Source organism: Zingiber officinale, chromosome 2A (assembly GCF_018446385.1).
Source record: "Zingiber officinale cultivar Zhangliang chromosome 2A, Zo_v1.1, whole genome shotgun sequence".
NCBI classification, from domain to species: Eukaryota; Viridiplantae; Streptophyta; class Magnoliopsida; order Zingiberales; family Zingiberaceae; genus Zingiber; species Zingiber officinale.
Genome location: NC_055988.1, coordinates 131,615,464 through 131,641,745, shown reverse-complemented (window position 1 = coordinate 131,641,745; position 26,282 = coordinate 131,615,464). Strand labels below are relative to the sequence as shown.

The 26,282-nt window shown below is 36.8% G+C and overlaps 2 protein-coding genes across 3 annotated transcripts; one reads left to right on the top strand and one right to left on the bottom strand.

The window, feature by feature from the left end:
• The first annotated feature begins 7,587 nt into the window (after positions 1-7,587).
• Positions 7,588-10,008, top strand: LOC122042347 (L-type lectin-domain containing receptor kinase S.1-like). Its single transcript, XM_042602404.1, has one exon. The coding sequence runs from the start codon at positions 7,718-7,720 to the stop codon at positions 9,746-9,748; it is 2,031 nt and encodes a 676-aa protein (XP_042458338.1). The 5' UTR covers positions 7,588-7,717; the 3' UTR covers positions 9,749-10,008.
• A 1,887-nt stretch (positions 10,009-11,895) lies between these two features.
• On the bottom strand, positions 11,896-25,353 carry LOC122042346 (U11/U12 small nuclear ribonucleoprotein 48 kDa protein-like). 2 transcript variants are annotated; one of them, XM_042602402.1, is made up of 5 exons: positions 23,977-25,353; positions 22,391-22,505; positions 20,123-20,230; positions 12,825-13,621; positions 11,896-12,733 (listed from the first exon to the last, which is right to left on the bottom strand). In XM_042602402.1, exons 1-4 carry the CDS (start codon positions 25,206-25,208, stop codon positions 12,845-12,847), a joined length of 2,232 nt encoding a protein of 743 aa, XP_042458336.1. In that variant the 5' UTR covers positions 25,209-25,353; the 3' UTR covers positions 11,896-12,733; positions 12,825-12,844. The 2 variants fall into 2 exon arrangements, with proteins under 2 accessions (XP_042458336.1, XP_042458337.1); XM_042602403.1 differs by having other exon boundaries at positions 11,896-12,728.
• Positions 25,354-26,282: the final 929 nt, after the last annotated feature.

The following is a 26,282-nucleotide window of genomic DNA, read 5'->3' as shown; positions in this document are numbered from 1 at the left end:
CTCCTCTCTAGAAACCTTTTCAACAATTCCTTCAATTTTAACCTGCAAATATGATAAACAACTTGGGAAATGAATCCAACCAGATGAAGTGTCTCCTTTTCAATAAAAAAAAATCCTGCAAAACATTATATTTTCAAATTACATATAGATAATACTTGAATTTATAGTTGACTAAGGAAAGTATGTATATGCTCTAATTCTGTAGTAATTAAATGCCAAGTTCAAAAAGCAAGAATCACATCAACAAAAGTAATGGCTAAAAAAATCCCCTCTTTATAGCAATATAGTGGAGTCTATCTTATGTAATTACAGTTTAGAGTCACGTGAGCATGATATAATTTAATATCAGGGCCAATGTGGGTTTGATATGAATTAGTTTATATTTTAGTTGATTTTTTTAATAATATTTCAACATTTGGAGACGTAGAAATATGTAATGGACAACATCGTTGGACTCCTTGCAACTTCAGAAATCCATAGGAACTGAAATGAATACAATCGGAGCTCTCTAGATCCATGGCCTGATATGATTCCATATCAGGTCCAACATGGATTTTTTTTATGATTCTTCCATTTTACATGTTAACATCTATGAAAAGATGAAATAACTAATGGATACCATATTTGAACTCCTTGAAATCTCAGAAATCCATAGGAATTGAAATGAGTGTAATCGAAGCTCTCTAAGTTCATTAGTGGATTTTGATCGAAATCTACTTATGGACCTAGAAAGCTCCGATTACACTCATTTCAGTTCCAATGGATTTCTGAGATTGCAAGGAGTTCAAATATGCTATCTATTGTTTATTTTTGCTTCTTCAAATGTATTAAAATGTTATTAAAAATTAATTAAATCTATGTAATGTTATTCATATATTATGCATGCTTGTAAAAAAGAGAAGAGAGAGAAAAATGATAGAAAAAGTTAGATTGTCAGAAGAGTAAAATAGGAATTGCATTTGAAAAGGTGCTCCTTTTGGTAAATAGTAAAGTAATATATATCTTTTAGTAAATTTAAAATTTTAGGTATGTTGTTTGGTAAATTGTCAAAAAAAAAACTATAATAGACAAGTAAACTTCTAAGTGTCAATAGATATATATATATATGACTAAAATTCTTTGATGCTGTAGTGCATTGTGTTAGTTTTTCATTAAGAGTTTATGAGCATGCCAATACTTTATTTTGTAAGAGTAATTTTTGTATAGAGTCTTCCATTGTTTCACTTTTTGTTGAATCCTCATGGAGTTAAGACTAAAGAATATTCTACACCATATTTCCATAGAGTAGTTAGTGCATTGAGATGTCTTATGACATCTTTTCTCTATCAACTTGTGGTTGTCGCCAAACATTTAGACATAGAGGAAGATATTGAATTTGATGCACTCATTGAAGTAGGATATATGGTAGCATATGGTATTGTTCCTTGGTTTACTTGAATCATTTAATATAGTGACTTTAAATGTAGGTGTTGCAAGGATTGTGATAGATGAATTCTTTTGTCAATTATCAACTTTAAATGGCTGCATTCATTTTTTTGTTCTATCCTTTCCACTAGTATTTTTCCAATTGTACTTCAAAGTTACTTGTATTATCATGAATTATGTCACACAATAGATTACTTATTTCTCTATTTTTTTAGAGATAATTTTTTGCTTGCAGCTATACCAAGGATAATGCAACTTTTAGGTGCAAACAATGTTAACCTCTTCTTGGATTTGAGGATTAAGCCCTTCAATAATTCTCACTCTAACCAACCACAAGTTTGATTTGCTATTGTTGTGACCTATCAAATTTTGAAAAACTCCTTATATGCATTCTCATACTCTTAATTAAGGGATGAAATAAGTGATACAACCATCTACAAACTCCTTCCATGATACAAACACATGACCTGAATAATTGATATGATTGAAGAACCTCCCCTTCTATAAGCAAAGAATTCATTTTCACCTTGAAATCATCTAATATGCTATGTAGGAGAAAATAATCTTTCAACTCTCAAAACTCTTTCAATAGGATCTCTGTTTGGTATGATCTCCAATTTATAGCTATATAAAATCTTCTTATCGTGGTGTTAGAATTAACCAAATATTTATTTGTAAATAATATTTTTTCTTCTAATAGAAATAAGTGTTGAATATATGTGAATGAAGAAGAGGAGGAAGAGAATAGAAGCTTCATTGTGAATGAGACTTTAGTTCCACATTGAGAGTTTCATGGCATGTTGATTGGTTTATATTGATTCACGTGCATTGAGGAGGTGGATAAATGCATGGGGAAAGACTCTCTCTTACGCGTGAGTGTGCAGGGGGGTGTAAATCTAAGGTCCGGATTGCACTGAACAATATTGACTCGTGTGCGGACACGATTTACGCACGTCGAATGCCGGACCGGTCGGGACAAAATTTGTCCAAGTGTAACAACCATAAAGCAACAGGAGCTCTCCACCTTCATTCCCTTATCTTCTGTCGTACAACTCCTGCTGAGTAAACATGTCTACCTGCCAGACCGTACTACTCGGTCGATCTCTCTGGTTGGACGGCTGCTTTGTCTGATTGGACTTTGTGCTCTCTTGGCTCGGCAATACAGACCTGTTGCTCAGCAGATCTGTCCGCTCAAGTTGAATTTAAATTCTATGTAATTTTAAGTTTAGCTAAGTCCCCAAAATCTCCGATAACATATTATTTGTCCAATATAATAAGATAATAAGAAAATTAAAAAGGAAGTTTTCAAATAAAATTATAATAGTATGGAGAGATTATATATGACCCGAGCTATTGATGAATTTGGTGCAAGTAATGAATACAAGTTGTGTTATTAGATGATGATATTGATTGCGTTAGGGATGGTAGTTGATCCTGTCCGAACCGGGAGTCAACGAACGCTGGGGACGTGGCGCTCCCTACTAGATCCTCAGGTGCTCCGGCGAACCTGCAACAAAACCGAGCCGGGAGGGGTGTCCCGGCGACGGCCCTCCGACGCTCAAGTCAAGCGAGGAAATAGCAAAGAAGTGGCTTTGAAGTAGAAGACTCGTGTACCTCCGGTGAAGAAATGGAGACCTTATATAGACCTCTCAAAGAAGCCTGGGTGCGCCAATCAAAGCAACCACCTGCTTTTGACCATGCCCAGGTATGGGTCTGTCAGAAGGGCCATGCCCAGATATGGATCTGTCAGGAAAACGTCCATGAGGCCATACTGCTACTGTATCAACCTTTCCATGATGTGACGGTAAGATCCTCCATCGTGCGATCTTGTGTACGGCATAATCATCAGACATGCTTCTGCTGATATCCCATATCCCGAGCCGAGCGCATAGGCCGCTCGGCCACCTTTGTACCCTCGCCCTTATCTTGGCCGAACGGACAACCCACTCGGCCCTTTGGTCCCAGCCGAGCGGATTCCCGCTCGGCCCTTCGATCCTCCTGCCTTGGCGTCGGAAACCCAAGCCCATGGATGGGTTATTTCTAGCTCCGCTCGGACCATTACCCGCTTGACCAGCCTTCCATCCGTCCTTAGGCTGGGACCCTTCAGAGGGTGGACCCCCCATTCTTACAGCCGGATCAGTAGTAATGATGGTGATGAAAGGGTTATATTGTGAAGATAATTGGTGGGGGAACAACCTTTCTCTAACATCAAGTTAATAGTCATGGGTTGAGGAAGCTATTTCTCACAAGATTAAGTTGGGAGAACAAGAGTTTTCACAGTGGAGTCGATTGAAACCTAGGGTTTTATTTTTAGCCTAGTTAATCAATTGCAGTAGTAGATCAGCTGATTGAAAGCTGATTAGTCTATTGTCTATATTAGTTAATTAATTGGTCAATCCACTGAAGTCTAAAATCAGCCCACTCATTGGGGAAATCATTCTTTGAACTCGAACGATTACCTTGTCAACTAATGTCATTTGGATAATTATTTAACTAAATTATCCAGTCAGTAGATTGTGTCATCTTAGTTGACTAATTAATACAATAACCTGATTATAATTAACAAAATGTTAGTCAATTTCTATTTTGAAAGAAAAATTTCAAACTATAATACTTCTATTCTAGATGTGCACAATAAACGCATTAGTGCAATTTCTAACCTTTTGCCAAAATAGATTTTATTTGTAAAGGAAATTTTCAATCACGATCAGGTAAACTTAATATACATGAATTGTGCACAAACCTGATCGATCAATTTTACATGTAAATTGATAAAAGATGGAACCGTCACCCTAGCGACCCCCTGGCCCCAGCCCCACAAAATTTCAGAGGGAAAATTTTACATGTAAATGATAAATGACCAAAAGGATGTATCATAACAAACATCATGGTGCAAAAACTTTTGCCATGCATCTCATTTGTGTCTAGATAGTTCAATACAAAAATATAAAAAAAAAATCTTAAATTTGTAGTGAGATAAAGAAGAGTAATTAGCAATATTAGGACCCAAACGAATTCACATATCTTTATAATGATATGATATTATTCATTTTAGATATAAGTCCTCATAAATTTATTTTTGGACTCTACCCAAAATCTTCATACTAATAGAGATATCTTTCATCTTTTAAACTCATGATTTTTTTCATGTATTTTCAATATGGGACTTTGATTGTATTCCCAACAATTTTCCTTTCAAACGAAGAACCATCATTACTCTCATGGTCCGGACCTCCTCACAAGCATCCGATCACTCTTGACCTGCTCCGGACCTCCTTGTAAGTATCCAGACACTCTTGATCAACTCCAGGCCTCCGACCCTCCCCTCAACTTCGTTTAAGGTCACCCCATATGGCATCCGGTCTGGACTATCTTTGATACCACTTATTAGGACCAAGAAAATTCACATATCTCTACAATGGTATGATATTATTCACTTCGGACCTAAATCCTCATAGATTTATTTTGGAACTCTACTGAAAAGGTCTCCTACCAATAGACATATCTTCCATCTTTTAAGTGATCTTTTTTATATATTTCTAATATATAATTTTGATTATATTCCCAATAATCAAAAATACTATATAAGCATAAAGATCTAGAATATAAAAATATGATGGATAAATCAATAATGCACATAGTTTGAAATGCACAAAGTATAGCAAGATAAATCAAAAGAGTAATTAGAAACTCAATAGATTAAACAAGCCAAGCACCAACAATGACATTTTATAGCCCCAGGATAATGGTGTAACAGTAGGATTTCTTCTCAGTTTTTTAAGCATCTAAGAGGATTGAGTCCCAACTTTGATGAATTAATAAATAAATTTTCCTTAATGAGCAGTTGACCTAAGAATGCTAAGTTGATAGGTTGCTTGTTACAAGCACTTCCTAATTTACCATGATGACCAGTTAAAATATTTTGTGGGGTCAAATCGGTCACTCCTAATATTAATTGATGTAAGGTGGATACCTAATATCAAAAAAAAACAATGACAATTATGTCTAAATATGTCATCCGATCAGAATAGATTTATCCACTCTTTCTAACTCAATGACATACACCAAAACTTTTTGAACCCATATACAAGTTGGGTTAACTAGCTTAGTTCACTAAGTACATTATCACTATCTATTTTTTAGATATTTTCTTGATCTTAGACGAGTTATCCTTTATCTGTCCTCTAGAAACGAAGGAATTTGATTCTTTTTCTTCTTCTTTTGATTCATATCAAGTCCAGTTTTAGTAAAATTTACTAGTTGATTATTTAATTCTTGAGTGAATTTTTCTAGAGACATTTTTAATTCCTTGAGTTGTGCGCTGAGGCTTAAATTTTCAATTCCGAGTTCCTTATTTAGAGTCATGACATGAGACGTGCAACTAATTGTTTCTAATTCTTTCATGCCCTTTTTGAGTTTTTTTTTTTTTTCAATCTTTCGATCTACGGAACGAGTTAGATCTACCAAAGAAGAGTTTACCTCATATGTCAAAATTAGCTCCCCCTTCAGTGTTGCTTGAGTCTTTGGCTTTACTGTTGCCTTTATCATTGTTTGATTCTTTAGCTTCATCTTCACTTGTTGGATAGAGTTTATCGATATTTACAATCAATGCTAACTAGCTAGCTAGATGATTGATAAAACTAAGTGCTTATCCTTCTTGGTAGTTTCCTTATCTTCAGATGACTCGAATGCATTGTCCTCACTCTGTGGTCCTCATCTTCAGTAATACCCTCGTAATTATATTTGATATAAAAAATCATATAATTTTACAATTGAAGCGTCCCTTGAAATTCTCAATGTGTTCACTGATAATTATATGAAAACTATTGACTATCTCCTGAAGTGTCCATGGATTCGGCTCATACTCTTTCCTCCCGTTTAGAAGTTCCAGACGTATCCCGAATAAGCCCACACTCAGCAATTTTTAGAGCTACACGTACCTTCATATAATTCAATAAAATTTTCCCACAACTCCATTACATTATTATAGGGTTTGACCTTGTTTAGTTGTTATAGAAATTGTCAAAACAATTTTGGATTAGTAGTTAATTAAAAAATAAAGAAAGAGTCAAGCAACAACTAAAGGATTATTGTCCGGTTTGCCCCTCTGACTAAGTATGTCATCAATACTAGTCCCTCTCCCGAAGCCCTAACTTTGCTAATTTCATTTTTTTTTTTGTCTTTTCTCCTTGTCGTTTCTCCGATCCTGTGCCAAGGAGAATATTCACAGCTGTGCATTGCTTGTTTCCCTTGGTTCTTACCCCTGTGGCACTTGTTTGATCAATGATGATCGCTATTGGCTCCTAATTTCTTTGCTTTTTAGCTACCCACTTAGTGTAAGTTTCTTGTAACGAGTAGTTGAGGTACATAGTTTTATCATATGAAATCTTACAATTGAAATTTGACGCGTTAGAGTATGTCTTTTTCTATACTTTGACCATTTACACTCATGACTAATAGTCATTTGTGATTTACCTCTTCCGTGTTGACATATAAATAGATTAACGGGAGCGCTAAGGGCAAACGAATCGCCTCTTTTTGTGACAAAAGATGATTTCCTCGTCCCAGCATCCCCATTAATCTGTCCCTAAACCAACATGAAGGAGATAAATCACGAGTGATTACTAGATATTGATACAAGTGGCCAAGATATGGAGAAGAGCATATTCAAACACAATGAATTTTGACCACCCCAAAACTTTACGCGGCATCGCCCCTTTTTACCACTTGTAAGCGACACCAAATCTATGATGACAATTTTGTAACAAATTAATTACAACCGATTGATCTACTGATTGTTAGGAACTAGCTAGCTCGGACCTCATCAACAGGATGCCTCAAGAAAATCAATTAGCTAGCGTGTAGTTTGGATGAGTTGCTGTTAGGTCTGCTCTATGGGTTCCTCCTCCTCCTCCTCCAAATTACATCTAGATCTTAGTTGAGAGATATTAAAAAAAGCAATAGAGCTTTGGCCAAACAATTGATTAATGGGTTAATGGAAGTTAGGAGCGGTTAAAACGATATGAGGCTTAATTTGTCAAACTGATCATTATCTGACTTATAAAATTTGACTTTTTCCGCGTGGTTCAACACTAATTTTCCCTTAAAATATTTTCTATATAAAAAATTGGACTCGAGAAGCTGCAGCGAAGGTTCAGCATCCACGTTCGAAGGCAAAATTCCACATACTGGGCCCCGTCCCTCCATGAAAATCACAAAATAAAGCAGCAGCCGCAGTCGCAGTCGCAGCCGCTCCGGCGAGCAGATGTAAACGCTTCCAGCGAACATCCACATGGCCGCCGCCGCCGCCGCCGCCGCCTTCGCCTTTACCCACCACCACCGCTACCTTCTCCTTTTCTTCCTCCTCTACGGCCTCTCCTCCGCCGCCGCCGCCATCGATTTCCTCTTCGACTCCTTCGCCCCAGCCGACGCCTCTTCCAACCTCACCCTCATCGGCGACGCACGAATCGATGGATCCGTCCTCTGCTTCACCAACGATTCCAACTACTACTCCTTGGGCCGTGTCTTTTACCGCACCCGGCTACGCACGGCCGCCTCCGGAGGGAGCCCCAACCCCTCCCTTTTCTCCTTCTCCACCTCCTTCGTCTTCTCCATCGTCCCTGGGATCGAGACCAGCCCGGGGTTCGGCCTCGCGTTCGTCCTCTCCAACTCTACCTCTCCTCCCGGTGCCCTCGCTGGCCAGTACTTCGGCGTCTTCAGCAACGCGACCCACCAGACGCCGGCGCCGCTCCTCGTCGTAGAGTTCGACACCGGGCACAACCCCGAGTTCGACGATCCCATCGATAACCACGTCGGCGTGGACCTCAACTTCGTCGTGTCTTCCAGAACCGAACGCGCCGGCTTCTACCGCGCCAACGGTTCGTCGACAGCACCGGAGTTCCTCAACATGCGATCCGGGCGCAATATCCGGGCCTGGATCGAATTCAACGGGCCTCGATACCAGATCAACGTAACAATCGCGCCGGCTGAGGATCCGCGGCCTCCGCGGCCTCTGATTTCTTACACAGATCCGGTCATCGCCAACTACGTGTCGCCGGAGATGTTTGTCGGGTTTTCGGCATCGAAGGTCCAGTGGGTGGAGGAGCAGCGAGTGTTGGCGTGGAGCTTCTCGGACACCGGATCTATGGCCAGGGAGATCAACGTCTCCAATTTGCCCAATTTCTCTCCGCCGCCGCCACCGGTGTCGTCTGGCTCGCCATCTGCAGGGCTAATTGTTGGCATCTCCGTCGCCTGTATCGTTGTATCTGTCTGCTTCGCAGGGATTTACTGGTACTGTAGGTGGAGGAGGAGGGTGAAGATCCGGAAAGAGGAAAACGAGGATGAAGAGGAATGGGAGTCGAAGTATTGGCCGAGGAGGTTCAAGTACGACGATCTTTGGAGCGCTACCGATGGGTTCTCCAGGGAGCGTCTTCTTGGTTTCGGTGGTTTCGGCAAGGTCTACAGAGGAGTCCTCCCCGCTTCGGTCGGAGAGGAAGGAGTCAACGGAGGGAGCAGCGGCAGAAGGGTAAGAGAGCACGAGACGAAGGAAGTGGCGGTGAAGTGCGTGTCTCACGATTCGAAGCAGGGGGTGAGGGAGTTCATGGCGGAGATATCGAGCATGGGGCGGCTGCAGCACCGGAGCCTGGTGGACATGAGGGGGTGGTGCCGGAAGGGGAACGAGCTGATGCTGGTGTATGAGTACATGCCGAACGGCAACCTGAGCCAGTGGCTGTTCCCGGAGGGGCAGCGAGGGGCGCCGTTGGGTTGGGAATCCCGGCGGCAGGTGCTGGTGGACGTGGCGGAGGCGCTTCTGTACCTCCACCAGGGGTGGGAGCAGGTGGTGCTCCACCGGGACGTCAAGTGCAGCAACATACTGCTGGACGCCGGCATGCGGGCGCGGCTGGGCGACTTCGGGCTCGCCAAGCTCTACGAGCGCGGCGTGGCGCCGTGCTCGACCCGGGTGGTGGGGACGCTGGGTTACCTGGCGCCGGAGATGGCGATGGCATCGGCGCCGACGGCCGCGGCGGACGTGTACAGCTTCGGAGTGGTGGTGCTGGAGGTGGCGTGTGGGCGGCGGCCGATCGAGAGGGCGGAAAGGGTGGAGGACGATGACTGGGTGCTGGTGGACTGGGTGCGGGATATGTACGCGGAGAAGAAGCTGTTGGAGGCGGCCGACAGGCGGATGCAGCAGTTCCCGAGGGCGGAGATGGAGCTGGTGCTAAAGCTGGGGCTGGCGTGCTGCCACCCAGATCCGGAGCAGCGGCCCACCATGAAAGAGGTGGTGGAGCTGCTCCTGAATGCCGATAATGTTACGGCTCTTTGAAAATTCTGTTTTTCCTTGACCAGCATCCTCTGGGTCGTCATCGCAGATTGAACAAGAGAATGTGGCCGGAAATCAAATCTTAATCCTCCAAGAACAGACCGCATCGAGGCTGTTTGATATAATGCCTTCGAGAGAGCGAGCAGAAGGCTACGCTGTCTATATTCAGTTTTTTTTCAAAAAAAAATGAAAGGGAAATTATGTATCATCTAAAGATACAACAAAAGATATGAGTTCAAAGATAGGTATTTGTTACGATGAAATATCAGATGTATGTGGCTATCAAAGGTATGAAAGTATACACATGTGTGTACTCTCATGAGTACAAACCTCACAAAAGAGGATCATTGTCTAACATATGAGCTCAAAAACATACCGAGCAATCAAACCTGTCGCGATCCTCATATCCCTAGCTGCTCGGTCATCCCTAGCTGATCTATCAGCTGTCAGTATGCGGTCGTCCATGCACCGAGCCTACCCGGCACTTCATCCACCAAGGGCAATGTCCAATATATAGTGGATCTGTGTACTTAACTTTGTAATAATCTCTATAACGAGATTCAGTATCAACTGTCCTCAATATATCTGTCCTCCCATCCCCCAAGATGCTCGTGTCTCTATAGGTAAGAGATGCAAGCTATCTTCCTATCCTCCTGTCACACCATGCATGTCCATGATGCGATGCATATGACAGCCCATAGCCTCAGCTATCCCTCATATCCCAGATGGAGTGAGGGGAGATCCTCTGGTCCAAGATATCAGGACCAGTCTTGATTCCTTATTTATTCATTAGTTGGGTGAAATATATTTCACCTGTTAAATAGATAAAGTTCAAGCCATCTAACCAATAAATGAACAAGTCCCTTCTAATCCAAAAAATTCTAGAAAGAGGACTTCTAATAAAAATAAAAAATAAAAGCACCTTTATTATTAAAAAAAGACGCTCTGATTTTGTCAAAATGTATTAGTGAGGTAAGGAATCAATCAATGATCTTACTCTATTGATCTATATAAAATCATCAATCTCAAACAATTTTGGATCAAAAGCAGTCTCTGAAACAGCAATCTTTTTTATTTGCCTATTTTTCTAATTTGAGAACTCGACCTCACTCCACCACCAATGATCACAGGCTGGGATATTTTGATCTTCATCGGATGAATAGTTTCGTTACGTCTCCAAAGTGTAAGTTGGCGAGGTACTTCCAATCAACGATCTTGCTCAATTGGTCCATGTAAAAGCAATACACGCAGGCCATCTTTATCAACCTCCAAAATCATTTCCAAGTAAAGTCACTCAATGCAACTCATCTATGTTAAACCATGGGAATTTAATCAGATGGACGGATTCTCAAACAGCTCACTTTTTCCGGACAGGGATCCTCTGGTCCTGGATCCCTGGATCAATCCTGATCCCTTGAATAGGTTGAATCCCACCTTTATAACAGGTTGAATCCAGTCCACCCACCCAATGAATAAATAGAGCCTCTTCTGATCCAGAAAATTCTGGACCAGAGGATCTGGCCTCCACTTTTCCTTGTCTCTTTTTTCTAGGATCACGTTTAAAATGGCTAGCCGGCAAAAGCATGAGGTTTTGCATTACTTCAAAGTTAATCTACCTATGACAAAATTATACATATTTTCAACATTATGAGTCCATCACCAACTACTCACATATGCTTCTTCAATTTGAAAAATAAACAAATAGATAACACAAGGGAAAATGTCCTAGGCTCCATTAGATTTAACTCGACTTTGCTGAATGCAAATCAATATACGTGGGATGATGCAACACAGCAAGCAATATCTTATTGACAATGATAGCAATTGTCAACACAGGGGTTAAATAGTCCAATTATTGACAAACAAAATATGTAAAATATGGTATGAGAAATCAATATATAACTTTTGAAAAGGATAAAGCAGTCTAAACAAAGGATAAAAATGAAAAATGATGTAAATTCGTTATCATCGATTGATTTTTCAATTTATAAGTTTCCATCAAACAAACAAAATACCCATTTCATCTTTCTTTTTTTTTCATCTGTTACATTTTTCACGTAAATTTGAACTTTTCATCTCTTGCTGGTATTTCATCATCTGTTTGTTGTTGTAAGAGTGCTACTGTAAATCAACCAGTTTTAGGGGCCTAGTGATCATCAGGAAGAGGCAATTTTAAAGCTAAAACAGAATCAAATGAAATACAAGATTACAATAAGGAAATTACATTCTACAATTGATTGAAAATAAAGTGTCATCTAAACTTAATAAGAGCACACATTTGGAAGTGACATAGAAATTATACTCAAGCTCTATAATATGCCTCCTCACATCCATATATAGTTGATTTCCCAGCAACATTCCTGTCATATATGCATTTTCAACGATCGTGGCACAGAAAAAAGAACAAAAAGATCCAATAACATGAAATTTATCAACTAAGGTATATAAGGATCCTTAGACCAGCTTGAACATGCAATGAAGGATTAAGGTTCTGAATGGGAAACAAAAAATGCAACAAGAATGCATGCTTAACTAATTTAGCGCACACAAAGGAATTATCGATTAACCTCTTCCGGTATGATCAATGGCTTTTGACCCATAACCAAACCTTGCAGAACTTATTAAAAACAGAACTTCTTTAAGGACTAACTTAGGCAGGTTGAACCATCTATATTAGATGAAAATTGAAAAATGAAAAATGAAAAAATAACTGGAAAAAAACTAAAGAATCGGTGTGTTGGTTGTCCATGTTAGAACTGCAACAAGCCAATCCTGCCTTGATTTATAATGAAGTAGATGAAAGAGATGAAAAAAAACAAAATCAAGTAATCAGGTACTGGTAGTGTCAGTCCTTGTCTATTAGGTTTCAAATGTCACAACAAAATATAAAGGAAAAGTATAGCAAAGATAACATGCAATCTTCAATAATGAGGATACGGAGAAGGATACAGATGTGGAAACATTCATGATTCCTCATTTTGTACTGCACTGTCCCACAAGGAAACAAAAGCTCAATACCATGAATGACAAAGATGAGAATAGTAGAGCCAACCATACAAGAAAATGGAACATTACTTACATCTCCTAGAATTGATTGATTTACTTGTGATCTTTGCTATGCATTCGTGAAGAACTGTAATTTCTCCGGGGTTCATGATGGTATTTTTCATCTCTTGAATTGTAAAACTTATCCGAAGAACAGTATTTCTTGCTTGGAGAAACATCAACATAGCTGGTATCATAATCATCATATGAAACTGAAGGATTATATCTATCATCAAATGCATCCTGTTTCGCTGCCTCTGACAAATGGGTTTCGTAAGTTCTTTTTTCTGTGCTTCTATCTCTTGATGTATTATCATACTTGGTATTAGATGATTTTGAGTTTTTGGTTGACTGGCTGCTTTGATCTGTGAACCTAGAAAAATAACCAGAATCACTCCACTTATACTCGCAACCAGTTGAAAATGCATTGCCATGCTTCCTTTCATGTCTATCATGATTGCCTGATGAAAAGGATTTTTGAATAGAGGAGCTGCCAGAACTATGGTCCTTTTGTCTTTCACGTGTATTCCTATTTTGCTCCACCCAATGCTCATGTTGCTGATATCTCAATTTTGTGTGAGACTTAATATTTGGTTGATGACTTTGAGTAGCATCAGGATATTGTGATTCCTTGTTGCGACTGATGTTTCTACTTGCACCTGACATATCAATATCACTGTTCCGCAGGCTACATAGGTCTGAAGTTGCATCATTGTTGGAAAATTGTTTGACTGGAAAAACTGGTGTATTAGTAGAAAATTCCGCATGGTATCCAATGCCTCCTGCTTGATTAATTTCCTCCATGTGCTCCTCAATAATGTCTCTTAATACCTTCCAGGACATATCAAAGATCAACAGACAAAATTAACCAATTTGTTGGTTTACAATAAAACTTGCATATGAAGGTAGATGAGCACTGCTACCATGTATTAGAAGGGAACATAGGGTCAAATAAGAAATAAAGGAAAAGATCTAAATACAAGAAAACAAACAAGATCAACATTCTAGGCATTAGAAGTATTTGTTGCATGGATATGGTCTCCATGACTAGTTTCCAAAAGCAAGGTCAATATATATAACGGGATGCAAATAGAATAACTAGTTCTTAATCAACTTAACGTTAACACTTGTAATCATGCATCAACAGAACCAAATTTTATTTACATATTATAAGATGGGTGACTATTAATCTGGAAGAATAATGTGTTCAGAAAAAATGTTATTGTTTTCATATTATTTGGCTACAAAATGTGAGCTTGCAATTAAATCCACAGGTATTCTTGTCCAAACGATGAGGTAACTGAATGACTCAAAATAACCATGCTACGAAAAGATTCACGTATAAGTCAAAATGAAATCACTGTGAATTGTATCTTAGAACAGGAACTGAATGACAGTTGATTTTTCCTGAGCAGACAGTTTTGATAATCTTCACTCAATTCAATTGGAGACTTATTCGAGTTCAGATTGATTTAAAATTTCGGAAAATTATAGAAATGATATCCTACTTTATTGTAAACACAGTGGATATTTGATTTGGAAGTCTATAGGGTCAATAAACAGTTCACAATCTCCTGGAACTAATTTACTAGGGTTTCTGTCCTTTGATTTGCTTTATATGACCTCAATCTTACTGTCACCAGAGTGTAATGAAACAAGAGCATGCAGGCACATCAACTCCTCCTTTGTGAAGCTTTCTTCCTTATGTTTGTGTCATTCAATCTTTTATTTACAACTTTTCCTTTCTGAGATTGATGAAGTAGATCAGGCTCAAGACCTCCCTGCTAAGTGACTTCAGTGCTTTAACATCTTTCCCTTCTTATGATTTTAGTTGGCTGAGCAATGCACTTTAACATCTCTCCTCTAAACAAGACTTTAGTGCTTAGTCTTGAGATAAGGTAAATTTTGATTCAATCCCATTTTCTTCTTGATATTGGAATAATCTAATGCAAGAAAAAAGATGAAGTGGATGTGATGATGATGTTGTTGTTGGTAAAGGGGGAGGAACAGAGAATTAGAGAAGGTGAAAATTAATAAAAGAGAGTGAATGTGATTAATTAGGAGAAGGAAATTGAGGAATGAGAAGGCTGTGTGATGTAGAGTAGGGAGAGGAATAATTGGAAGAAGAAATGCGAAATAGTAATGGAGAAATTAAATAAGGGAAGGGCTTACAGTGTTACCAGTGAGCAAAGTTTCAATCTGACCAAAATGATAAGGCTTCGTGTTACACCGGTACAATTTCGATATCTAATCAGCATTTTGCTAAAACACACCCAACTTTGACAAATACCTAAATCACATATTATACTTTCAAATTTACCATATCACTCCCTTGATCTGTACACGCGCTTGTATAACCCACCCAAAGTGACCCAAACACATTTAAAATCTCGGATTTTGGGACTATTGTTTGTCTCCTTCGAAAAAAAGCTGAAAAAAATCACAAAAAAAAAAAAAAAGTAAATAGGATGTGGAACCACCGTTGAAGGGAATGGTAACACTCCTAAGAATCACAAGAATACATTGGTCCTGATTTGAATTGAATATGATAAACCTAAATTCATTAGTGAGTCTTGAACAAAGGTTAGAGGTATGATTACGCTCAAAAGAGTCCCAATAATGCATTGGTCTTAATTTGGAGTAAATAGTTTTGGCTAAGTTTCATTGTTGAACTTGGCTTTGATTCAATCCAAACCATAACCAACGCATTCCTAGGAATCTCCTGAGTGTATCAATGTCCATTTCGGACCCTAAATAGGTTGTTGTGAATTTCTAAAATTTGTACAACCTTAACTTTGACACAAACTCACTGTTGGACTTATATCTATTATATTCACTCAACGACTACATCAATTGTGTTTTTAAGACTCTCTTGTCTCTAACCATTTTAAAATTTTCAAATTCTAGACATTGTACGACCATTTTTGGCTAAAATTCACTAAAAGTTAGTTAGTAGTGACCTACATTCATTTATTGTAGGAAAAATTAATTACGCTCACTCCAAGCGCCTCTCACAGCCCGACCCCAAGTTATGTGAAAGGAAGTAAATTACGAGGTCAGCTTATAGCCGACCACCAGATGGCTAGGGGTCAGAGGAGTTTTTCCCCGAGGGCATGTACCCATCGAGAATTGATCCATGTCCCATTGTAGCAAATATGTCGTCCTCTAGCCAACTGAGTACCCTTGTGACCTACATTCACTTATGAACTTAGGCTTATCATATCCAATCCAAATCATGACAAATACATTCCTAGAAATCTCCTAAGGGTGTGTTTGGTAGGTGGGATAGAATAGTAGATGGGATCAGAAAAGTTATCACCCCAACTCAATTTATTATACCTTGCGGGAGCCAATAATTGTTTATCACACCAATTATACTTTATGATTCCTATCCCACCTAAAAACGAGAAGAACATGGGATAATATTTAATCCATAGGATATCACTTATCCTATCCCACCTACCAAACACACCGTAAGTGTAAAAATACCCTCAAAGCTTGCTTTTACACCTATATAGGCTGCTACAAGTTTCTGAAATGTATATAGCCTTAAGTAAATTTATTGCAAACTCACTATTAGACTTAGATCTATCATATTCACTCAACAATAATGTATTCCCAATATTCCCCTTTCTATATTGAAATTTTTAAAATCCAGATATTATACAATCATTAGTGATTTTTTTTGCCAAAACTCATGAACTTAGGTTTATCAAATTTTCAAATTTAATCCAAACTAATACCAATGCATTCTTAGAAGTCGCCTTGTGTAATCATACTTTCCAACTTTAATTTCATATCTAGAGTAGTTGTTGTGTGTTTTAGAAATTTATGCAGCCTTGAGTAAATTTTACACAAACTCGTAGTTAGATTTACCCAACAACAGCAGCAATGTATTCCATGTTGAAAATTTTAAATTTTATGCCTTCTACTATCGTCAATGACTTTTGGCCAAAACACACTAATGGACTTAGGCTTATTAAATTTAATTCAAACAAAGACCAATGCATTCCTAGGAGTTTTTTAAGTGTAATCATACCCGCAAAGCTTGGTTTCACACCCTTGCTGCTATGAATTTTTGAAATTTATACAGCCTTGAGTAAATTTGGCACAAACTCACTGTTGGACTTAGGTCTATTATATTCGCTCAGCAACAACGCCAATATATTCTTGAGACTCACCTAACTCTAACCATATTGAAAATTTTAGATTTTGAACATTATACGACCATTAGCAAATTTTGATAAAAACTAACTAATGGGCTTTTGCTTATCAAATTAAATTCAAATCATGAACAATGTATTCCTAGGAATTTTCCGAGCGTAAGCATCCAACCTTAGTTTCGTACCTGGATAGATTATTATGAGTTTTTACTTGCCACAAATTCACTATTGAACTTAGGTTTATTATATTCACTCAACAACAACACCAATGTGTTTTTGGGACTCGCCTTAATCTAACCATGTTGAAAAATTTTACATTCTAGGCATTGTCCAACCATACTTTAATTTTAGTCGTTTTGACTAAAACTCACTAATAGATTTACATTTATCAGATTCAATCCAAAACTATTCTTGGGACACTCTTAAGTGTAACCATGGCCTCCAACCTTGATTCCCCATCTTATTTAGCTTGTTCTCAATTTTTTTAAAAAAAAATCAAAGGAAAAAAACACCAATGTGTTTCCTGCTGTGTTTTTGAGAAAAAAAATAATTTTATTCAAAGGAAAGTAGTTTCAAAATTGTATAAAACATGATTCATTTTTCGAGATTTTAAATATGCTTTGGTGGTTTAGGTGGGTCAAGTAAGCACGCATACAAATGGAGTATTTTAGGAAAGAAAAGCATGATTTGATAAATTTAAAAAGATGGTGCATAATTTAAGTATTTATGAAAGTTAAGTGCAAAATTTAGTAACATGTCGTTATTTAATTGAGTTATTAATATAATTAGTTAATATAAGTTGTAACTTTTGACTAACCTCTTATTATAATTAACTATTTAATATTTATAGATAAATTGAATTGCCTCGATCTTAAAAATGTTTGCAACCAATTAACTTTTAATTTTTAGATTTAGTCACTTTTAAATTATCAACTTCTTTCCATTTAAAAAAAATTACCCTTACAATTTATTTAACTTTTATAAATAAAATGTTGGAATGAGCAACATGAACATGGACTTTTTTATTCCTCTTAAAAAAGGGGTATGCTTTACCTTCAAATTTTGTAACATTACAATAATTTAAATTTAAAGCCTCAAGATACTTGCATTGTTGAGGATCTAATTTTATTTAAATTAACATATATTTTTTAAATCTATATAAAATGCATTTAAAATTTATTTATGAACATTTGATAAACAAATTATATAGTTTTTCAATCTAAAACTCTTGAATGAAATAATTTAAAATTATGATGCTTAGTTTTTAATTGTTTTGTTTCATCCTCAATCTAAATTATTATAATGGGGGGAAATATCATATATTTTTTAAATTTTAAAATGTAAAATTATTGTATTAGTGCTAGGATGTCCCTCAAAAGGAATGCATTGCATGGTTCGACTATAATGTCTCGGCAAGGACCATTACATTTCTATAAAAACTTAAGTGTTAAATATGCAAAACATTTCACATCATAGATTGAATGAGAACAAACAGTATAAGAGTATTGATTGTCTTAGATTTGAAACATGAAATATAGGAACATTCATTATAAAGCAATGGAGGTAGCAAATATGATAATTAAGAGAAGAATTAATATTTTGTATTTACTAGAGACAATGGATAAGAGTAAAGGCAAGGATGATAAACAACTTAGGATTTAAGTTATTGTATACAAGGAGAAATAAAAAATTATATTTTTATTATTATAGACAGTTCGTTAAAGGATGAAATAGTAGTAGTTAAAAAAGGGAATAATATTATAACTCTCAAGATAGTAATGGCGAAAGAAATTATTAATGTAATTAGCATATATACTACTAAAGTAAGATTAAATGAAGACACCAAATATAGATTTTTGGAAGACTTAGATGATGCTTAGTATAAAAAACTTCGTCAAGAAGAGATTTAAATTGCATGTAAGAGTAAGAAATGAGAAATATAATAGCTTGCATGGAGATTATAATTTTGAAACAAGAAATGGAGAAAAATATATATTAGATTTTGTGATTGCATATGAACTTAAAATAGTTAATCTATGTTTCGAAAGAAAAAATAAAGATAACATATTATGATATGTCAATTTTATTTTGAGTTATTGATAAATCAATTTTCTTTAAAGAAAACTATATTTAATTATTTTTTTAATAATATTAAATTGTTCAATAATAGAGAACTTATATAAAATCAATATACAACTTATTTTTAAATTATATACCATAAATATATTTATCTAATAATTACTATATAAATAAAAAAATACCAAAACCGTATCAGCACGGCACGATACGATACCGAAACCGTATCGTTCCAGTTTGGGACCAAAACCTAGAGACAGGTCCAGATTTTAAACCTTGCATTTAAGTAAGAGAAATGATCTTCACAGGCTATATTAGTTCAAAGTAGTAGGGTGTGTAGGTAATGTATAATTGCTTGGGTATCTGCCGTACTAAATTTTGTGCCAGAAATGAAGTAGACATTTATTTATTTTCCTAAATGAGGAGTGTGATTATGGGTATGTATTAGGTTCTCAAAAAATGTTTTAAACTCTGAAGTAAAAAAATATGTAACTGATGATGCAACAAGACCTAGTTGCTACCAACTCAATAAACATACACATGAACAAGAAATTTTATAAGGGATAGTGCAGTTAAGCATGAGCAATGTCCTTAACAACTTATATTAGTTTGAAGTAGCAGGAAGTATATGTAAGGAATATAAGGATTCATGAAGTTATTGTTCATATTTTATATCTCCTTTCTATCTATTGTGAAGATCATACATTCTCTTCAAACCCTAGTTCTCTACCCTATCGCTAGCACTAGTTGAGAACTGATGCGGTGCCGGTTTCGCTCTTTCACTGTCAGAATGGTAAAAATCGTCTGGGCGGCCCGGCATGGAACAGTAGTTCAATCCCTGCTTAAATGTATAGCCCACATTGAATGTCTTGTTGATGTTCAAGTCTAGTGAGTTAGTAGCAACTACATCTATGAAATGTCACATCAAATTAACATAATTTTGGTTACATTTTTTCTTTAGAAGTTTATTGCACACAAATTTAGGTTGTATTTGGAAGTTTACTGTGTAATTATAATCTTTAGAAGCTATTAATTCATGCACACAAATATTTGTCTATAATATCATCTTCACTAAATTAGTTAATCTGCATACCTCAGTTGGATTGCGCTTAGACTTCTTGCCACGGTAGGACATTCTTCTTCGTTTGTAATCTCTTTCCTCAGCTAGCAGCTCTTCTCTTGTCTTCACCTTCTTAAGATCCTGAAAAATACAAATTTAAAGATCAAATTAAGGATGTCAAACCACCTGTAATACATATTAAATGAACAGATTATGAATATTCAAAAAAGATCAGGATTATCAGCAAATATACAAGAATTGTGAGCAACGATAGCAACTATCTGTAAGAAAGCCCAATGCTAAAAAGTATTGCTCCAGGTATTCATACAAGTAGTCAATCTTACCGACAAATGACACTCAGAAACAGGTATCATGTTCTAATCATTTAGTAGCCTTTACAATACATAATTACTATTTCATAGATATTCATCACTTCACAAAGAGGTGAAATGTAGTCAAATTCCCATAACAGAATAATAATTTATGAATAAAATGTTCACTATTTTGCTTTTTACTATCATATTGTATGTAATGATAAAGTTGCAAATAACTTCTACAAGAATAATCCATCTTGGGAAAGGAAAGATACTTCTATGATTATGCATCTAAACGTTTTACATCAACTTGCTTTGTTAAAAATAGGTTAGTTGAATCCAAATCCGAATTAAGGAATACTTTCATCCGTGTTTAAGGTAGACTGTAACGAAATGATAATATGGGTCAAATACATCATCTTTAAAAAAAAAAATCATTAACATACCCATGTTAAATTATGAAATAGCAGATTTGTCATTACAAAATCTAACAATAGATACATTTCTTCTGTCTAGAAATCTCTAAGAAAGGTCATTAGTTCAAATTGAACTAATGATTGATTTTTAAAATCATATACCCAAAATGACCTTAGTGCAGTCTTGATGATTATTTAATTTCATCTTTCTTTTCCCCTCTTCTTTATTAGTTTGAATTTATTTCCTTTTAATCTTCTTTTAGTATTCAATGTTATCCCAAAAGCAATTAATACACCAAAAATTAATAAAAATGTGGAAAAATGACGAAATTCAAAGGCCTTTCACATGAAGCTTAAAGGTTATAAGGACAATATTGTCAATTACAAACTTTATTCTTTAAGTTATTATAGCAAGAAATATAAACTCACTAATGGCATATATGCAATATTATAAATTTTAGAATGATAATTTGCAAAAAAAAATATGTGGAAAAAATGCAATGTACCTAAGGATATTTGCAATTTTGCCAAAAAAATTTAAAACAAGCAAGATTAGGATTTAGTGATTTGTAGATAATCAACTAAAAATATATTCCAATTTGCCAATTCAAAGAACATATCCATATAAAGACAAAATTGTAATCGAGATATAAATGTATCATTCTGAAACATAAGCCTACTTACAAGGATTGAAATCTTACGCCAAATCATACTTTTGATCCCTAGCCTGCTCAAGATAGTTTTGAATGGTGTTGTAGCCTTGTAGGTGAACCGAAGGGGAAGAGGAACCGTGGAAGAACAGCAATGTCAATACTAAAGGAGTAGAAGAGGAAGAAGGATGAGGGTTTATCTGTGCTAGCTACAGTTTTGGTGCAGTTTTAAAAGAAGATGTGGCAAAAAGGCGATTCGCTCGCCCCAGCGCCCCCATCAACCCGTCTCTAGGCCAACACGGAGGAGGTAAATCACGGGTGACAACTAGCCATTAGTGCAGGTGGTCAAGGCATGGGAGAAGGCATGCTCGGGCGCGCCGAGTTTCGACCCCAGGATCTAATGTGGCAACACCCCATGCCTCAACCACCGCACCATCCCGAGGAGACACAAAGGGAGAAGCTAGGGTTTCAACACAATTTTGGAAAAGAGGAGTTCTCGTGGGAAATGCCAATGCTTCATGAGATTGTGATGAGACGTCAAAGGTGCTCATGAGATGAAGGTTCTGTGAGATCATGTAATGATGTTGATGGTTCTCACACAACGATAGAGGTTCAAAGGTGTTTGCATGGAGAAGGGGGAAGCATAGGAGATTTTGTGTCGGTGTTTAAGGAGGACAATGGGTAGAGAATGTGTGCTTATGCGCACATGAAGATGTTTGCGAGTGTTGCATGTTCTGCATGTTGGTTGGCAAGTGAAAGAAAATATTTCACCCATATTGAACGAGAGTTTAAATTACACACCATACAATGTATTGCATGTCAATGCAAATGTATAAATAAAACATTCAGACCTTAGTTCAAATAATTTTCCAATAGACCTATAATGTAACAAATGGACTGCGAGTGAAAAATGCAATTCACCTGATTTTGTGCACGATGCCAAAAAAGCCCATCATGCTCTAAAATAGGTCTGTAGTTGGGGCGTTTTCCACGTTCTTCACAACCTCTAGCTAAAGCAAATGAATGTTCCAATATTCTGAAAGAAATTAGAAAGGATACTTTTTAATAACATTACAATGTAAAGGAATTCAACATAAAAAACATAGTTAATATCTTTAGAACAATAATAATAAAGAAACTCAACAATAATATTGTCGGTATGCATGTTGAATGAAGAACCACAAGGAGGTAAAACATAATATGTGTGTGTGTATAGATATTTGTTCTATTAAATGCGTACTTTTATATTCTATGTGCTTTGGTTAAAATTAGAGATATTAGTGATGATTTAAAAATAACCATAATGTCTATAAAAACCCCTTCAAAAAACATAGGTTCATAATAAGAACTGATGAGTTCATAAATGCATCTTCAAGTCCATAAGCACAATCACTCTAAAAATCATCGTCATTGAATTTGCTTGTGGTGATACTAATAACAACATTGTGTAAATAATTAAAAACCTAGCCTTCCGCCTTCAAACCTTTTTCCTGCAATTCCTCTCTTCCATATTAGAGAGAAAAGCATGAAAATTTATTTTCAGACTCATGAAGACATTAGTAGTGGATAACTTTTTTTCTATTCTGTAGCTTATCTTACAGAGACCTGGAACTCATTTTTTTCTTATTGTTTTATGCATAGTAAAGATTGAAAATCATTTGCAGTAAATCCCATTAATAAGGATGAAAAGAAAAGCTCACATGACAAAAAATTCTCAATCAACTTGATAAAATTGTGCAAATCTATTTTCTGTTGGTGATTAAATATGGTGGCATTTCCCATAGTAAGTTTGTTTCTAACTTCAAAGACTCTTGAATATCTCTCTCAAAAAAACTAGGAAATATTGTTCATTTTTCTTTCAACCCAAATCAGTTGTTTCAAAATGGAGAAGCAGTACTTCCTGCCCTTAAAAGAAGATACTAAGCAAACCTTTTTTAGTAAACTTTTTTCATATTGCATACCAAATAGAATCATTAAATCCCAAGGAACCAGTTCAAATTGTTGTTGTCTACAGGTATATGATTTTCTCAATCGAACAGTAGACTCATGGATACAATGAATTCAATATTCCTCTATCTCAACGCCATGTAGAAAATGGACTACCATGCACAGTTGCACACAACATTTCTCCATATATCCTACTCAAATCTATTTTCTAGGTGTTTCAATGCTAAACGCATAGTCCATATTTGTTGTTATATTTCAGATTTCCACGTTTGCATTTATCCATGATAAATTACCTCTATTCTGTTGTCTATCAATTCTTTTCCACAAAAGAGAAAGTGTGTTTATCGCTAAACAAGAATCTAAATAAGGTTATCTCAAGTTGTCAAGCATGCAAAAATAATGTTGATCTAACACATGGTGCTCAACGTGTCATGAAAATATTTACAAGTCTTATGCTAGACCCAAGAAAGAAAATGAACTCTGGTTTATCACTAGAATAGACTTTAGCAATAACAAGTTATGATGAAAGATCAACAGAAAGTAGCAAGAACAAAGCATACAACTGAGACTTGGAGAGCGGTTGGGAAAATCGAAGTGACTTGATATTTTCTTCCAATAGGAACCTCTCGTGTAGTGCAGCCACTGCAGCAGCAACTTGAGAAACAAAGACTTTGCCAATTGTAACATCTTTGGAAGGATTTCCTAGGTTCCTTTGATTGGCTAGGTCTAACAAGCCAGATCCAGTTTGCAATAGTGATTCTTTAAGCATTGCAGCTGTAAACAACTTAGCATTCATCTGCCCATACAAAACTGACATCTGATATACCATCCAAGAGAAGCTTCTAACCAGTATAGGACACTCAAAAGTCAGAGACTTGAGATCAAATAGCCCCTCTTTGTTTGAAAGTGACATGAATGAGGTACAAGCCTCGCTTCCAATCGCTTTCAAGCACAGCTTAAGAAGAAGATATATGTGCTCCCTCATAGCAACGTCGATGACAATACCAAATTGAGGTGAACTTGAGATCAACCACCTCTTCAATCCATCCTCATCAACGGAAGACAAGCTCAAAATGACACGTAGTACTGTGTACGAGTGTGAAACCGGAAAGTCATTCCACGCCTCCACTTCACATCGCATTGCCCAATACTCAGATGGAAGGATCCTGCCATCCCCGAGAGCCCAACTCAACCCCTCACGATCGCAGACGAAGTTGGAGCACTCCCTGGATAGTATTCCAGGTAGTGTGAAGGTCGCAGTCGAAGCATCAGGCTCCGGTGTAGTAACAACGGCGGGGCAGTCTCTGTAAAAAAAGTTAGAGCCAAGGTGCCCGAGCTGGGAATCGAGAGAGAAGCAGAGATCGGCGTCTGGATCAGGGAGAGTTTGAACAAACGGGTTCTCCTTCCGGAGCTCAGACTCGGACTTGAGCGTGCTGAGATAGCGCAGCGTGTCGAGGAAGCCGAGGTCGACGAAGGGGTGCCCAGGGGCGGCGGCGCAGAGGAGGGAGTGGCGGAAGAGGGACTCCGGAGGCATGCGATGGTGACGGTCGTACGGGCAGCGGATGAAGCCGCCGGGGGAGGAGGGGGGGAGGGAAAGAAAGTCGGAGACGGATTTGAGAGCGGCCTCCGCGACGGCGGTGAGGTCTTCGAGGAGGGACAGGGCGGCGGGTAGATCTGCAGCGGGAGGGATCGCGGTGGGAAAAGGGTTAGGGGAAGGGGTTTGGCTAGGGTTTCGAAGAGGAAGAGGAGTGGGGGAAGTGTGGAGGATGGCGGAAGAGGGAGCAGGATCCATGGAAGGGGGAGGAAAAATGAGGTTTGAGATCAGTTGAGATGCAACGCGCAGATGCCGTGGAAAAGATTGGCCCTTGGCCAACCCATTTGCTTGTGATCGTGCAAACAATGTTAAGGCGGAGCAAACTGCTTCCTTTTGGTAGTTTGCCTTCTAGTTTGGACTTAGTCTCGATTTTGGATATATATCTTATTATTTTATTAAAAATCTTCCTTCTTTATTAATTAATTTTAGTGAAGTTTAAAATAAATTTACGTTAATATCTTTTTTTTTATTCACACTAAAAATAATTCTAAGACTTATTAGTAATTGCACAAGCAAAACAATCAATGATATAGAGTTCGAGACTCAGCTAGCATATTATTATGAATTTTTCTCATCATTAATTTTCTTTGGTTGTTTTATATAAAAAAATATAATTCTCTTTAGTCCCACATCTTAGAATTGACAACACTATGATCAAAGAAACTTCTATAAATATTTTAGGCCGACAATATCAAAAAATATACTTTTTTTAGTTTTAAGTATAATATTAAATTAATTTTTTCATAGGGAAACCCGTTGCAGTAGTTTGTTGCTGGGATTCTCTTACTCAAATAATTCTGAGGCACTCGAAAATCCAAACAATTCGGATTTTAAAAAACCTAAATAATTCAAATTTTCAAAAATCAGTATTTTACTTTAGTATTTTAATGCTAAAATATTTTAATTAATATAATTTCATTATAAAGGGTACATAAAAATTTAAATTAATTAGTAATTTAACCCTCCTATGTGATACAATAATAATAATCACATTCATTTCAACCTCAAAAATATTAACTTATTTGTAAGATGACTTACCAACATAACAAAAGTTATTGATTCAAATGCAAATGCAAACGTCAAAAATAATTTTCTAAAAAAACTATTAATTTCATAAAATACTAAGCAATATGTATTAAAAAAAAACTTATTATTGTTAGAAAAAATACACAATATTAGTGATAAAAGTTAATTTAAAAATAATAAAATAAATATTTAAATAGGTTTAAAATTCTAACTCTAACTTAAAAAATGAAAATAAAACCTAAATTA